At 37.6% G+C, this 17,800-nt stretch overlaps 1 protein-coding gene across 4 annotated transcripts in view; it reads right to left on the bottom strand.

The window, feature by feature from the left end:
* dmxl2 (Dmx-like 2) overlaps positions 1-17,800 on the bottom strand; it is a 140,037-nt gene that overhangs the window by 40,820 nt on the left and 81,417 nt on the right. For 2 of the 4 annotated variants that reach the window (XM_028823544.2, XM_028823546.2), the window contains exons 19-27: positions 16,974-17,084; positions 15,500-15,669; positions 10,778-10,875; positions 9,618-9,783; positions 7,542-7,806; positions 4,825-5,912; positions 4,536-4,727; positions 1,453-1,529; positions 1,195-1,325 (exon numbers count right to left, since the gene is read on the bottom strand). In XM_028823544.2, coding sequence (XP_028679377.1) covers positions 1,195-1,325; positions 1,453-1,529; positions 4,536-4,727; positions 4,825-5,912; positions 7,542-7,806; positions 9,618-9,783; positions 10,778-10,875; positions 15,500-15,669; positions 16,974-17,084 — 2,298 coding nt within the window. The remainder of the gene's footprint in view (positions 1-1,194; positions 1,326-1,452; positions 1,530-4,535; positions 4,728-4,824; positions 5,913-7,541; positions 7,807-9,617; positions 9,784-10,777; positions 10,876-15,499; positions 15,670-16,973; positions 17,085-17,800) is intronic. The other 2 variants (XM_028823545.2, XM_028823547.2) reach the window with 1 other exon arrangement.

Raw genomic sequence — 17,800 nt, 5'->3', positions numbered from 1 at the left:
AGATCGGGTTAATTACATTCATTGCATTCGTAGTCTGAATCACAATCTGATTGTATGGGTGGTTACCTACCAGGTAACGCTTGTGGTTGGTCAGCAAGTCAGCTAACATCCGCCACGGATATATGAAATCCAACGTCTATCTGTCTGTCTGTATGTCTGTCTGTTTCTCAAGAAAGAACTACTTAACGGATTTAGATTGGGTTTTTTTCTAGAATTTGCTTGAACTTTCCAGTTGATTTTGTGACTTCTCTCATTGAACTAAGTATCATAGTTCTCTTGCAGGAGCGAATTATTCATGCTAATCGAGTAGCATACTATTGCACTAGTCCAAGAGAGAGGCTGCGGATCAAGGGGAGAGGGAAGCGTGATGTCAGTAGGGAGCCGGGCAGGGCCCTCCTCACTCACACGCCAGCCTCAGTTCGAGTTGCTCTACCGTTCACCATGTGTTGGAGCGGACATTGCCTCTGCTTAGCTAGTGATACTGGTTTGTTTATTGATCTTTAAAGATTGTCCTGTTTCTCTACTATGCAGGCAAAGCTGTGGGGGACAGCTAGTTATTTATATGCACTGCATGAGGTGTTCCTGTTCATATTTCAACATAATGTTTTACGTTTATGACATACTTTTGTTATTATACTGTACTTGAAATTAATGGAAAGTGTGCTGGGTTAGTAAGTAGGCATGCACATCCTCCCATCTATTATCCAACCCGCTATATCCTAACTACAGGGTCACAGGGGTCTGTTGGAGCCAATCCCAGACAACACAGGGCACAAGGCAGGAAACTGGGCATGCACATAAGAAAAGTAAACTAAAATGAATTGAATCAATACTAAGTATACATTTTGTCAGTCTTGGCTCAGAATATCAAACCTGATTCCAGGTAGTCCTCAGTTCCATTACCTTACAAATATAGGAGTATCTGTGCCAGAAATATATTTTATATTTTAACCTGATAAACATGTTTTTACCTATGAAGTAAGTTGTTTTATTTACCAGAAATATCACATGATGTTCAACTGTAAAAGGGCAAATATGGATATGTCTGTTATTTGAAGAAACACAAAAGCCAAAAGGTGTTGATCAGACGTGAGTGGTATATTACAAAAAGGAAAGGCAAACATGGTCATGTGAGTTTATCCATGGAGAAAATAAAAAGGCAGACTAGTAAAAGAAGCAAAAAAAAATCTGCACCTGGCCACTGAGCAGGTGGGGAGTTTGGTGTAGCATGTTCCTCTATGCTTTCAGTCCTCAGCCTTCGCCTGTCACTTAACAATAACCCTTGATAAACCATCCCAGTAAACTGGTTTGCTTCTGTTTGACTGCTGAAAAACAGCACAATTAAAAGCATTAATCAAGTACACTATATGGAATACTGAACAGTTGTTTTGGCATGCATAAAGATAACAATACGTTCTAATTATGTTTACAGTAAAAAAAAACAACACATACCTGTAGCTATGACTATCACAGAGAGCCTGATAGATGCACGCAGAAAGAGAAGCCCCCAAAGTGTGCAAGATATAGACCTGTGCAATAAAATACAGTAAATTCCTAGTAACATCAATGTAAAGATTAATTTGAGGTGGTCATCCTTCCAAATACAAGTATTAATAACATATAAAAACAGTACAATTTAAACAATTTAAAAATAATCCCCCTGTTACATATATGAAATCACCACCTACTATACAATAAAACACTAAGGTCTGTGTGCCATTTCCCTCAGAGCAATCTGATTGGTCAACTTTGCTTTAGTGTAACTGGTCAGTTTGGTTTTGCTGACACAACAAAAGGTGAAGTGGAAGTGTGAGTAAAGGTGTGTGTTGAAAGTGTTGCTTTCACAGATGGAAAGTATAAAACTGAACAGAAGGCGAGAAAGCCAGACTCTATGAGGCAAGCTTTACAGGAACACCACAACAGAAGGAGCACCAGTGCAGACATGTTCATAAAGGTGAAGGAGACATGCTGAGAGAGTCGCCTTCAATAGACAGAAAGTAGAAAACCTCAAAAAAAATCTGAGAAGCACGTGACCCAGGGGAGAACATGAAAGCTTCACAAAGGGAGCGCCTGGGACGTGAATGTTACCACGGTGCTGCCCCACAAGCAAAATAAACAAGAAAAATGGTAAAAGAAAGCATTAACGGGGAACTAGCAAGCCAGAATTTAAACGACTAAACAAATGTAGTCCAAATTTCAATTGAATTCCAGGATACATCATTAATCTTTGATGCAGATAATTCAAGTCAAGTTAAACTGCAGAAGGAGGACCGCCAATTGTCCACAGTAATGAGCTCAGAAGCAAAAATTAGTTTGGCTGCCAGAGTGCTGAAGCATAATAATTCACGCTGATGAGGGTTAAGCGGTAGAATAGGGAGATTTAAAAGAAAGATTTTAGGTAATAACAAAACAATCATCTATTTTCCGAATCCCATTTTTTTTCAGGGTTGATGGGAGTGAGGTTAAATCCTGGCAGAATTGCAGATGGGGCAGAAATCAAGAATGGCAAACTGGCTCACGTCTTGACATTTATACCTGGCAAAGTTAAAGCAAGCAATTATTCTAATGTGTACACCTTTGGGACATGGAAGGGAACGGAAAATACTCACAGAATATCTGTATGGAGATATTAAGATGCTGCAGGCAGTCAATGTGCTACTATACCACAAATTGCAAAAAAATAAAAATATATCTGTATAGTAAAATGAGTCATTTCTAATCCATCTTTGGTAATTAAGTAATAACTGTATAAAAGCCATAGTTATTGTACTACTGGGAAAATTGAGCTGGCACTTCAATGTGTTAGTAGCAGCAAGCTTTACTAAAAAGTACAGAATAAAAAACAGAATAATCTCCCTACCACATAAGCCTCATCACTGAAATTACAGCAGAAAACTCATTGTCTTAGAGAGGTAGGTAATGCTATACAGGGTCTACTTCATTGTAAAATATTGAAATTAGTAGCTACTAAGTGTTTTCATCATTTTGGTTTTGTTCTGTTCAGTCCAGTTCTTCCTTGCATCCCAAGGTGACACTTGACATTACTACTGCTTTGGCCAATTTACCACTCCAGCCCTTGTAACTGAACCTCATTGTGAACGCGAGGCACAAGCACAAGTCTAAGCTATGATACCATAGTAATAAATGATATAAAATTAAGTCTTCATTGTATCCTATAAGAGCTAAAATATTAGCCTATAACACAGTAGACTAGAAAACTGCTTACCCTGATATTAATGATATAAACCTTGATAAAAACAAGTTGTTTTTTTTGGGAGTTTTTCCTTGTCTTCTTAGAGAGTCAAGGCTGGGGGGCTGTCAAGTGGCAGGGCCTGTTAAAGCCCATTGCGGCACTTCTTGTGTGATTTAGGGCTATACAAAAATAAATTGTATTGTATTGTATATTACAAACTGTCAGATGTTCTTGGGAGTATTCATGACATCATCAAATCTTTAGTAGAAACCTAGCATTACATAAAAGGGCCCTTGTTGGGGGCGAGAGACCTTCCTGGCAACACTGGATAAAAAGTGAAAAATAACCTTGGACAGGACATACACACATGTACCTATTCACACTCACTAATAGGCGTAACACAACATATGCAAACACATGAACTACAAATTTCAGTGCATTTCTCCTATTTACAGTAGATTGCTCTATATTTAATGGAGTTTAAATCCTGCATCAGGTCACTATTTGACTCAAAGTTGTATGTTCTGCAAAGGTGTACAAGACAGGTTTACTCCGGTCAGGTCAGGTTGGGGAGCATGCACTGGTACATGACAAAACAGCTTGGGATGCTGGTTGGCAACCCCCCAGACAGACATGCAGTCCAGTCCCACCCTCTGGAAATGACCATCTATCTGCTGCAGCCAGGTGTTACGTGGACATTCCCTTGACCTGGTCCAGCTAGCCAGATCACCCTCGGGGAATCGCGCCACATGGCTGTAGTGCCGTAACCGATGCTCTCTCGCTATGCAGGTAATGTGCCTCCTTTGGGACTCTATGAGCAACACAAAGTCAAACCAGCAGTACCCAAGGATTCTCTGAAGAGACACAGTACTGAAGGAGTCCAGTCTTCATCTCAGGTCACTGGACAGCGTCCATGTCTCGCAACCACATAGCAAGACAAGAAGCAGCAGGATTCTAAAGACTTGAACCTTTGTCCTTTAGTTGAGATATCGGGAGCACCACACACCCCTTTCCGGCGACCTCATGACCCCCCCATCACCCCCCCCAAAATCCATCTACTGGAAGTTATAAATCGGCCAGTGACAGTGAAGTTGGGTGTGTGCCCTGCGATGGACTCATTCCCTGTCTATGGTTGTCCTTGTTTCCTGCTCTGTGCTAAGCTTTGTTTCTTCAACACGCCAAATTAGATTAATCTGATTTGAAAATATGAGTGTAGTAAATTAACCAAATACACTTTACACCTTTTAATTCAAACTAAAATCTAGTAAAATGGTAACTACTATGGCAATATTCTATCTTTAATCACTTCAAATAATTAGTATTTGGATGCACTAACTGTTACCTTTTCATCTTGGGTATCAGGTTGCGGTGGAGAGTCCATTTGAATGACGGTATACAAGATGTCATGAATATGATTACTGAGATGCAAAACCGGATTGGCTATAACTGTTTTAGTAGAAGCTATGCTTGCAGAAAGCAAAGGGAGAGTTGTTGGCAAAGGAAGAGGAGACTGCAGTTGTTTTGCTGTTGTTTCCTGTTGTAAAGGAAAAAAGCAACATTTAGTAAAGCATAAAACAGACAGTCATCTTATAAATACAGCTTACAAAACAAAAACATTTTGTAAAACTTACCTGCTGTGACTCCTGCAGCAGGAAGAGGAGTTCCATTCTTACGGAAGCAACACCACCTCCTTGTGCACCATGTAAACTACAATAACTCAAAAACACTCTCAGAAGAGCTTGGTTCTTTCTGAGCCACCACTTGCGCCGTTCAGCGTGCTCCTGTTTAGCTTGCAGTCTGCGACGCTCCAACTGGTGACGTTCATACGATCCTGCATCAGTGGTATCTACCCCTACATCTTCTCGCAATAAATCGTCTTTACATTTTTCAGGTTCAGGGCCAGAGTCCTTGCTTTCTACTTTATAGTTGCATATCTGATGCATTGCCCAGATTTCCTTCTCAAGCCAGTTATACAGCTGGAATCTAAGCTTACCACCATCAACTTCATAACCTGTAGCTAAAGTCCTCAGTTCAGTCATAAGTATTTTCAAGCATGCTCGAAACTTTAGCTGCTCTGCGATAACATCGACCTCTGAATCAGACTCTTCCTGTTGGGGAACAGGAGACTTTTCCATTCCTGGGCTTGAAGGATCTTCTGACTTTACAATGTTTTCACCAGACGAAGATTCTTTCATGGTTATTCCTCCATCTTCATCCTCATCCTCATCTTCACCTTTGTCATCACCCCAATCGAGCTGTAACTCGTCATCTTTTAATTTAAACACAGGTTCGCTCCAGTCAATAGTGGGTCCAGGGTCACTACTTGTCCCCCAGTCCAATGTTGAAGAAACGGCATTTGATTGTGACCAATTAATATCATTGGCTTTATCACCATTTTCATGAGGACAGACCACACCATTGCTCAACTTAGGCGGCTCTTGGCCCAAAGGACTTAACTTTTTTGTGACTTTTGGGATCTTTGAAAGCACCTCCAAAGCTAAAACAGGGCAGCCAACCTTAAAGTGAGCATTTGCTGTAGTAAAAAATAACTTTCTTTCTATAAGATTTATTTTGACAGTGGTGCTTTTTTCAGCTGTAAGACCTAAGGTGGCCAGTGTGCCATCCGGTGGAGCAAAATGCCTTCGGATCAACAAGGGATGGGTTCGCAAAAAGTTATAAAAACTGAAGACAACTGGGTTGCAAGCTTTCACGATTATATCTAGAAAAAAAGTATACAAAAATGGTTAATACTGTGTACTTAAACAATGATTCATCATCATAAGTTCACATCTCTATACATCCAATACCTTTTTTGCTTTATATTGTTGAAGGACTAACTATAAAAACTGTTGTCACACTGCAAAACATATCTTCTATTTCTTTCGGCTACTCCTGTTAAGAGTTACCACAGCAGATCATCTTCTTCCATATCTTTCTGTCCTCTACATCTTGTTCTGTTACCCCCATCACCTGCATGTCCTCTCTCATCACATCCATAAACCTTCTCTTAGGCCTTCCTCTTCTCCTCTTTCCTGGCAGCTCTATCCTTAGCATCCTTCTCCCAATATACCCAGCATCTCTCCTCTGCACATGTCCAAACTAACGCAATCTCGCCTCTCTGACTTTGTCTTCCAACCGTCCAACTTGAGCTGACCCTCTAATGTCCTCATTTCTAATCCTGTACATCCTCATCACACCCAATGCAAATCTTAACATCTTTAACTCTACCACCTCCAGCTTGATCTCCTGCTTTCTGGTCAGTTACCACCGTCTCCAAAGCTGCCGGCATACTGTTAAGTGACATTCACATATTAAAAACATTAGAACAAAAGTGAAAATTCTAGAATGACTCCAAGAACTGCATTTTTTATATGTTTTACTTGCACCAATGGCGAGCTAGCAGCTGATGAGAAGAGGGAGAAAAATGGGAAGCTGGTGTCCGGCTATCATAAAGGTGCCGTGTTTTACAGTTTTTGATTAGCTTGTTCTTGATTTTGACAGGATTCTCTAAAATAGCACTAGAAGGAGCTCTTTTACTAGTATAACATTTTGATGATTTTATTGATCTGATTATTAATATGCACAAAAAATTATAGCCTTTCCTTATCCAATGTGGTGATAAGTCAAGCAAAATGACACCTTTTATTGGCTAACTAAACAACATTACAATATACAAGCTTTCAGGGCAACTCCGGCAAATCATTACATCTTGTCTGAAGAAGGGAACTAAATTGCCTTGAAAGCTTGCATATTGTAATATTTTTAGTTAGGCAATAAAAGGTGTCATTTTGCTTGACTTCTCACTACATCCATAATGGTGAACACGGTACAACACCCTGCTTATCCAATGTGTTAACTTATTGAAATTGAATGACTGGTTATGCAAACATATAGACTAACACATGGACATGTATAAATTAAACCAATATTATGTGCCAATTTAAAAAAAAAAAGTGTTAATAAAACATATGCTTCTTGACTATGGGGGGAAAAAAAACTATTAATCAAAAGGTGTTAAAAAGCACAACAGTACACCTACAGTATATCAAATTCTAAAATGTTAAGTGGAAGATGAATGCTTGGCTCCAATTAAACTAGCACTGTATAAGCATTCTGAAGTTTGACCTCTGCTGGATGTGCCATTCTGAAATCTAATCTTTACAAGTAGCTTTCTATTATTTTGGATATTTTTTTTATTACATTCTCAGAGGTTAATACTGTATACAGAGAGACAAACTTTGTTTTTACCTTGTATGAGGTGATAATCATTTCAAGAATCTGATTGGCATACAAAATATAAAAATACAGTTAAATCATAAATATATAAAGACAGGAATATCAAACTTACCTGGATTTTCATCGTCTTCCTTGGGTATCTGCTCTAACAGCGTATCTAATGCCCTGGTATACTCTTTCATTATCCAGTAGGAAATACTGCGTAGAAAAGGATCTGGGTGTAACTTACAGCAGATGAAGCCTGTGCCATCTTTCTTACAACCCAGAACCTTTTCGTAAAGAATCCCCGTGTAAGTAGATGAAATATCATATTCTGATTCATAAAGACGTGCAACCACCATAGCCAACTGAATATCTTCCATTTTCTCAAGACAAACCTAGGAACGATTTAAAAAAAAACAAAACAAAATTAGGCAAATCTCATACGCATGTAACAAGCCATGCTTATAAACTTTACTTCAGTATATCAAAACATCTGTAATAGGTCAACATGAAGGGAAAAAACAAAACTATTTTATACAGTAATGTTTCTATAGTGAGCCCCCTTATCAGGAAAGTATATACTTATTTGTATTCTGACTCAGCAGGTTAAATGGTTTTAAGGGCCATACACCGCTATTACCTCAAGTCACTTTATAAGTACAGTACAGTTGGTAAAAAGTTTAAACAATGTGACCATTAAGAGGCTAACTAGTCTCCTAGTTAGTCATAAAATGCCTCAGTTTAAACCTGCAACCTTGTGGTTTATATTTTAATGTCTTAGCCACACTGCTTATATTCTAATAAAATGACCTAATGTAGCACGTAATGCATAAAATGACCTTACAATGAACAATTAGTAACTGTAAAGCCAGTAGTAACACAAAGGGAGTACTTTAGTACCTGCTAGGCAGACTCACTGCTAACTAATATAGTTTATACTGACTAATACTGCAGTCAAGTACTAAAAATGCTGTGTTTCTATAAAAACTTTCACAAATACAAAGACAAATTCAAAAGGCCTAATGCAAAAAATTATTTAACTATTTAAAGGTTTTCAAATAGCAACATATAAAATCTTGAAATTCAATTTTTGCAAGTTTAGTTCCCCAGGATAGCTGTTATCCACATCAAACAATTAAGTGTAACAGAACCGTGACTTTTCTTTGTGAATCAATTTCCATAATTTCATCAATAAACTCTTGGTTTTTGTCATTAATAAATGCAAACTGAACAGATTTATTAAGAGTTAACCTAATTTAAAAAAAAATGTGTTATGTTTTATGTGGTTGTTCATCACTTGTTTTTTTACAAAAAAATTTGTCACATATTGTGTGTATTTTAATTTATTACAATATACCTTTCAACTTCAATAAACATGCTTGTTTTTCTTTCAGTTTCACTTGTTTATGTTTCCCATCCATCCATTTTCCAACCCGCTATATCCGAACTACAGGGTCACGGGGGTCTGCTGGAGCCAATCCCAGCCAACACAGGGCACAAGGCAGGAAACAAGCCCCGGGCAGGGCGCCAGCCCACTGCAGGCCGCGCACACACACACGGGACAATTTAGGATCACCAATGCACCTAACCAGGGTGGAGTGGTGGCTCAGAGGCTAAGGATCAGCGCTAGTATCCAGAAGGTTGCCGGTTCGAATCCCCATTACTGCCAAAAGAGATCCTACTCTTCTGGGCCATTGAGCAACACCCTTAACCTGTAATTGCTCCAGGGACGCTGTACAATGGCTGACCCTGCGCTCTGACCCCAAGGGGTATGCGAAAACTAACAAATTCTTAATACAAGAAATTGTATGAGGTGAAATAAAGAACGAAAAAAAAAAACCTGCATGTCTTTGGACCATGGGAGGAAACCGGAGTACCCGGAGGAAACCCACGCAGACACGGGGAGAACATGCAAACTACACGCAGGGAGGACCTGGGAAGTGAACCCAGGTCTCCTTACTGCAAGGCAGCGGCCACCGTGCCGCCCTTGTTTATGTTTTAAATCATATAATGATTTATAGTGGGCAGGAATAAAAGAAGAATCTAGTGAACTTTTAATTCAGTGTTGCACATTTTTTGCAGTAAACACTGTCCAAAAGTACTTAACTGATATATAACTTGTCACTGTAATTTCTAACAGGAAATATTATAATCAACTATTTTCCAAAGTAAACTTTCAAATTTCTTTAAAAAAAAATGATCATACCTCAATGGCATCTTTCAGTGAGCCAGCAAGTAAAAAGAAAGCTGCAGACTGCTCAAAGCGTTGTTTTCCTAGTAAAGAAAAGGCATTTTTCAAGGCTGCTTTGCGCCATCTGTCTTCGCTGAAGTTATGACTGAAGAACTGAGTCATTTTCTCATCATGCTGGGATCTGTTCAAGAAGAGAGATTTGTTAAATGTGCCTACAATGTTAGGTTTACATGCAAAATGCCAGCCAACCTTTTCTTTCATATAAGCATTATAGTGTGTCACCGTGCCAAGAGGCTTACCACGAAGAGTCATGATACAATTACGTAGAAATTTACAAATGATGTTGCTCAGGATAAACAAGTGATTAACAACTGAACTGACAGTCTTTCAGCTTAACAGGAAAGGCTACAGTCACTAGGCTACACTATTTACATCAAGATACAAAATATAATTTAAGAAATCTCTTCTGTTCATTTCCACTAAATCAAACATCATATACACATAAATGCATACTTATTATGTATATTATAACAGTATGTAGAGTATGGAGCTACAGCCAATTTCATCACAGATACCTGACTGAACATCTGCATGTAGAGTAAGATGCAAATCACAGAATATTACTCTAAACGTCCTTTATCTTTCCTCCTCAAATATTTCAAATTATTTATTCCAGTTTTATTGCTACAACTTTATTCTCCTAAAGTAATTTAAGACATTTTACATCAATGTCCCTAAACCTTAACACTCCTGCTGATGTGGAAAGGGATACTGGTAAAATATTGTACAAAACTGAATATTATGCTCTTATAAATGTGCTAAATCATTACTTGTTTTTCCAGCCAAATACATTGAGAATAATAATAATAATAATAATTTTTTGCATTTATATAGCGCTTTTCTCACAACTCAAAGCGCTCAGCAATTGCAGGTTAAGGGCCTTGCTCAAGGGCCCAGCGGAGCAGAGTTCCCTTTGGCATTGACGGGATTCGAACCGGCAACCTTCGATTGCCAGTGCAGATCCCTAGCCTCAGAGCCACCACTCCGCCTACGAGAAGATCATCTGCTTAAATTTATCATTAGCTATTAGGTAGAAATGATCCTTTTTCCTAATAAATATTTAAATTACAAACACAGATCTTTTAGCCAAATTATTAAATAGATTTTTCTTGTACCTGAACAATCCCCAAAGAACAGCTTTCTTCTTCATAGCAAGGTAAAAGAGTGCTGAATCTAGTGGGTCGTTATTTCTTTGAAATGCTGCTTTTGCTACCTTTAAAAAAACATTTTTAATTGTTTAATTCGTGTTTAGCAAACTACAAATAGAGAAAAGCCAAACATGGTTAAACCGTTTCTGATTATTTTATACTCCAATGAAGAATCTTATCTGGTGCTTAAAGTGGGTATACAGTAATAGAAAATCACCAGATAAAGAGAATACACACCATATACCCTCAATATTGGCATTAACAATTCTGTGATCACTGCACATAACAATTATTGCAGCCTATAATTGTACCATCACTGTATAATCAGTTTAGTTTTCTTTGACTACCAAATTTATTAACTATTCAAGTAATACACATGTAAGAATGTTTGATTCACAATAATGATAAAGGCAAACAAACAAAAATAATTTAAGGTACTACTTAAATTAAACAATTATTTTTGTCATCTGAAGGTGGTCACTGCTAACTATGACATCATAATACTCTGTCATTAATGCAGTTTTTGAAAAGGAAAAAAAATCAAGTGCTGAGAAACACAGCAACTCAAAAGAGAAATTCACGGCTTCATGGTACGTGACTGTAATCAATTCTGGTTTTCTAGCTTAAGCACATCCTTCATGGAAACTCTAAAGCATTGAAGAACATCAATCTTAGGCTGACAGCATGTCACATAGTCACAAACATCTGCTATAATACACTCTGGAACTACAGTATATTTTATATATATATATATATATATATATATATATATATATATATATATATATATATATATACACACACACATATATATATATATATATATACTGTGTGTGTATATATATATATATATACTAGCAAAATACCCGCGCTTCGCAGCGGAGAAGTAGTGTGTTAAAGAGGTTATGAAAAAGTAAAGGAAACATTTTAAAAATAACGTAACATGATTGTCAATGTAATTGTGTTGTCATTGTTATGAGTGTTGCTGTCATATATATATACATATACACACATATACAGATATATTATATATACATATACACATATATTTTTTATATATATATATATATATATATATATATATATATATATATATATATATATATATATATACACACATACATACATACATACATACATATACACACATAGATGCACTTACAATAACATAGAAATCAATATAAACAACATTAACATCATTATCATATGAGAATATGAAGTAATATATAAGAAGCACATTTCATATAAATATAAATTATTAAACAGTAAAATCTTCTTCTATAATTTGCTACCGTGGCTTTTCGTTGGTTTGTCCAGGATTTTAAATCACCTGTAGCTTGCAAACCGTTTCACCTATTGACTTGAAATGTGGTACACATATAATACGTCACGTCTGCTATCCGCTTTATGGGTGATGATTGTATTACTCTTTTTATGTTTATTTTATTTTAGAATCAACTCCTATCTGCGCACACCAGGGCAGCCGTGGGCAGATGCGTATGGTGTATTCACTCCATGTTATTGTGCATTGCGCTGTCACTGGTATTTTGATAAAAGAATTTGAACAATATATAAGAAGCGTATAAATTATTAAACAGTAAAACATTAACATTTAAGAAGTAAAGTTACATTGAGTACTACTGCAGTGCCTTCGGGTATACCTCATTTTTTGTTTGCCCATTACATGCTTAAATGTATACATTTTTTGGTGTACCTACCCGAGAACACGCGACATATAACCGAGCGTGGGAGAAGCATGGATTTTAAACACGCGTTGAGTTCATCTGCTGGTCTCCCTCGTGGAATAACTGGTAATGTTTGACTAAAATGTACAGCGAGTAAAACGACATTACCTCCTTTTTTTTTTTTACGATCTCTGAGATCTTGCTTTTTTCGGTTCAAGGCTTCATAAGCTCTTTTATGTGCCATGGTGTACTTAATAAGTACTAATTATCCCAAACCATCATCTTTGGATGTTGCAAGACTTTCGCCTTGTATGTAGATCGGGGTAATTACATTCATTGCATTCCTAGTCTGAATCACAATCTGATTGTATGGGTGGTTACCTGGCACTGTAGGGTTGCCACCCGTCCTTTAAAATACGGAATCGTGCCGCGTTTGAGAATGAAATTGCGCGTCCCATTTTGAATCAATACTGGACGGGATTTATCCCGTATTTTTTTTATCATTTTTTTTTTTTTAAAGCAGCGTGTCATGCAAATCATCCCACACGCATTTTATGAAGATGCCTCCTTTCCTACTTTTGATTGGGTAATACTTGATGTCATCGTTAGTTTGATTGGTCTTTTTAACTGTCCAGTGAGGAGGGCGTGTCTTTTAAGTAGAGTCTGCAAAGTGTTGGCACTGAGATGTGGCGTCAGCGCCATAGTTGAAGCCCCTAACGTTGCGGTCAGCAAGTCGGCTAACATCCGCCATGTGCCGTCTTTCAGTTGCGAGAAGCAGATCATAGAATGGTTGAAACTGTTGCCCCTAACGTTGCGCCACGGCGTGTGGTTCGTTTATACCTCGTGTCTTCTCATTAAACTTTTATCTCGCGAATATGTTATTGCAATCCGCAGCGGGAGCGTTTCTATAAACTTAATTTAAACTTACGTTTTACACCGTGCTTTGTTTCCCTTATGAACATGCTTGTATGCTTCACTCGCTCCGTTCTCAATTGTTTAATTAATTTTTTGCTCTTCGCTGTTTCCGGCTCTTCCTCCATTTCCCCCTACTTCGTTCTTTTATCTCGCGAATATGTTATTGCAATCCTTAACGGGAGCGTTTCAATAAACTGATTGAAAATAGTTTTGCATTTACCTTTTTAGTAAAAGGCGAGCTTTTAAGCCTGAGAAATCACCCCGTAAATGCACACGTTTAATTGCACATGTGTTAATATGTATGGTTACACAGTATTAAAAGACAGTGAACAACGTCAGTTACCTTTGTTCCCGCGTTTGATAAAAGGTGAGCTTTTAAGCCTGAGAAATCACCCCGTAAATGCACACGTTTAATTGCACATGTGTTAATATGTATGCTTACACAGTATTAAAAGACAGTCAAAAATTAACGTCATTTACCTTCGTTCCCGCGTGTGACTCGTGCTGTAAATCTCTTCCTCGTTTTTAGTTCACGTGATTACGTAGGAGGCGTGATGACGCGATACGTGACTCCGCCTCCTCCATTACAGTGTATGGACAAAAAATATGTTCCAGTTATGACCATTATGCTTTGAATTTCGAAATGAAACCTGCCTAACTTTTGTAAGTAAGCTGTAAGGAATGAGCCTGCCAAATTTCAGCCTTCCACCTACACGGGAAGTTGGAGAATTAGTGATGAGTCAGTCAGTCAGTGAGGGCTTTGCCTTTTATTATTATAGATATATACACACAGTGGAACCTCGGTTTGCGAGTAACTTGGTTTATGAGTGTTTTGCAATACAAGCAAAAATTTTTAATAAATTTTGACTTAATAAACGAGCGAGGTCTTACAGTACGAGTAGTACGTATACGCTTTGTCTGCTGAGCATCATCTGATCACAACTGAGCTGATGGTTCTTCTCTCTCTCTCGCTGCGGGATTGTGGGCAATCGTCTCCTATTCTCCATCTGAGTCGGCGTGCCTCACTCATATAGTCAACATCCGTACGAGCAAATACTGTTTACTGCAGCATTAGCATTGTGACTGTGTGTGTGAATGTGTGCTCGCTCACGCTCGTGTGTGTGTGTGCGCACGTGCACGCGTGTGTGTGCTGTGACGTGCGAGTCACCGTCTTGCACCCTAAAACACGAAGCTGAGTCTCAGTACTTTAGCAACACCAGCTTTATTCAGCTTGAAACAGCAACAGCGTGGTTATTTATTGTAGCAGGACCTGCTGCTCTCCTATACACAGACACAGCAGTCAGGCAGGGCCCTGCGCATTTATAATGTTCCTTGTATCACCCATCGATGGCAGGTGCTTATAGCATGTCTGCGATCTTTTCGGATTCGCTTTTACGGCAAACTGCTACAGCGTTGGGAGACTGCGATTGCTTTAGGACGCTCTTCCGCATGTTGTCCCGTTGGGTGCAATCCCACAAGAGTTTAGAAACTCACTCACACCAGCCATGATTCTTTTCAAAGGTAAAGTGCAGGTTAATTTGTTTTATGTATTTTTACTTTATATTTTGTATTAATCATTTTTATATGAATAGTTTTGAGTTGTGGAACAAATCATCTGAGTTTCCATTATTTCTTATGGGAAAATTCACTTTGATATACGAGTGCTTTGGACTACGAGCACGTTTCCAGAATGAATTATGCTCGCAAACTGAGGTTCCACTGTGTGTGTGTATATATATATATATATATATATATATATATATATATATATATATATATATAAAATACAGAAGATGGTGCATTTTGAATTATCTCAAACATTAACAGTTCACAAAGGCAGACAGTGAAAAACGGATGGTGTCTCAAATACATGTGTGGAGCCAATCTGCTAAGATTCAAAACATCTCTGACTTCTGTTGATGTACTATTTGACCAGCTGATACGAGATAAAAGAAAATTACATTTACGATGGGATTAGAAAATAAAAAAGAATTTATTATCATTTTAATTGTCTCTGTATAAATTATAGTTAAGGAGTATTTGGTGAATTTGTGTAAATGGTCAATCACTACTTTTAAATAAAAAATACCTTTTCAATTGTCCTTCGAAGTGTATTAATATTTCTGACCCACCAGCCTATACCCATGGCTCTTAATTCTGACCACTGAGGGTCACCTCTCTGCACTGCTGGAATCATATTCAACATTTCTTCTTCAGCTTCAGAATGAAAAGCCCAAGCAAAATGGCAAGTAGACAGACCTGCAAATATAATAATAAGAATAATAATATGAAGAAGAATAACAATAATAAAACAAAGTATTTCATGCCTATGTTTGATTCCAAAACTCTGCAAAATTAAAACACCAACATATAACTTTAAATTGCTTATCCCCTTGTATATTTATTTAAAAAAACACTATTTCATATTTATAAGATGTTATTTACCTAATTAAGATGAGTTATGTTCAAAAAAGAATACAGTTAAAAGTAACAGTTTAATTAGTAGTGGCAGTAGTAGTAGTGGTGGAATTGCTAACTGGCTTGAACAAAAATCAATAAGTCATTTATACATGTACTAGTCATTTAGCCCATTACAATAACGGGCACTAGAATATTAGTAGGAACAGTCTATATTAAATGGCAAGGGACTTTGACCTCATTCTTTTTGTTGGTCGTATTTTTCTTTCTTTCAGCCTTTCTTTTGTTGATGTTTACTTGCTGAGCTGACCGTTCTTCGTGGGCTGCCGCCGTGTATTGTGTGTCTTTAATTTTCTGTGACGGTAATACTGTCTTGTACGGCTCTATTCAATAAGGGCGCGTAGATAATTTAGTTCAAATGGCTCTGGAATATGTGAAGAGCAACAAAGGTGCAGATCTTTATTTACACGCACCTTTATTCGCTGCGCCCAATTGAGGTCGTCCTTTTGAGGCTCGCCTTTTTGTGCGCGCCCTTATTGAAGGATACCGTCTTGCACGTCCGCTGGCTTGTACGTCCATAATATACGTCCGTAATATACCTTTAATTTTCTCTGGCGGTAATACAGGCGTGCGCGTCGGTAATATGCCTTTAATCTCCTCTGACAGTAATACTGGCTTGTATGTGGCTGTAATATGCGTCACTGTATTGTGTAATTTCCTCTCGCAGTAATACTGGTTTGTATTTCCGTAAAACGCCTCTAACTTTCTCTGACAGTAATATCGCGCATAGCACCGTGCCCCGCGCATGCGCACTTCACCAGAAGACACCCACACGCGGACACCTGGATGCACATAGGGATTTTATATATATAGATGATAGTTGTGGCAAATGATTAATTCTTTTGGGATCTAACATGTTTGAACAATTGTAGGCTTGTATAAATACCAAAAATTAATTCCAAATATTTAAAAAATGTTCAATTATGCTAGTAATTGAATATACAGGAAAAAAGTAAAAATTAACAAAAATAATTGACTATGCTCACTGAACATAAATAGACAATGAAAAAAATATTCAGTAATTAATAAGGTAAATAATATATTACAAAAAAACTGTGCCAAGGTAACAATGTTTCAATCATTACCTTGATGTAATAATGACATTCTGTACACTGGTGGCAACGATGTCAGCAAACAGCTGTGTAAGCGCATAGCCAGAAGGTAACGTAGACCACATTCATCCAGGGTTTCTCCCCCTGTAAAATATAAAAAGAAAGGCATAAATCAGCTTTACGAGTACTTGTTTTACTTGCTTGCTTACTTAACCTTGTGAGGGATCCATCCATCTCCATGTGGTCCAGCTGCTGTTGTTATGTCTATGAGTGCCACAGAAACAAAAATTAAACCAAATCACTAAAGGTTTAAAACACCCTATTTTAAGTTGTCTTTGTCTGTAACGTCAATTTGCTGCCACCCGAAGGCATATGTGAGAATGTGCCATATTGCCTATCAGCTCTCACAAATAATAGGATAAGGTGGCACAAGTTTGCAGTGTGAGTGATGGAAAAACCAATTACAATACTGGCAGTGCCCTTCTGTCAACTGTGTCTTGACAGAAGGGTTTCACCTTGATGAATTTTCATATTGAAAAATTAAATGAAAATATCCAGTTACACCACTGCAAAGGATGACATTTTGGCCTTGGGTATTTAGACAGTTAATTAGGAACCAAATATGAATGTTTTAGTGTTTCATGTCGTCTGACATATGTACTGTTTGTACTCTGTGGAATTAAGAGGAAAGCAAAAATTTAAACCAGCACCATTACTAATTAAGTGATGAGCTCAGCAAAGAGATAATTCACTCAAAAATTAATGAATTAATTCATTTTCTAACCTTATTTATTTTAAAGAAGGAAGAGACTAAATTCTATGTAAAAATGATTATAATGTTTGGATGAATACATATTAGG

Source organism: Erpetoichthys calabaricus, chromosome 17 (genome assembly GCF_900747795.2).
Source record: "Erpetoichthys calabaricus chromosome 17, fErpCal1.3, whole genome shotgun sequence".
NCBI classification, from domain to species: domain Eukaryota; kingdom Metazoa; phylum Chordata; class Cladistia; order Polypteriformes; family Polypteridae; genus Erpetoichthys; species Erpetoichthys calabaricus.
Note: the sequence above shows the minus strand (reverse complement) of the source record. Positions and strands in the feature narration are given on the sequence as shown.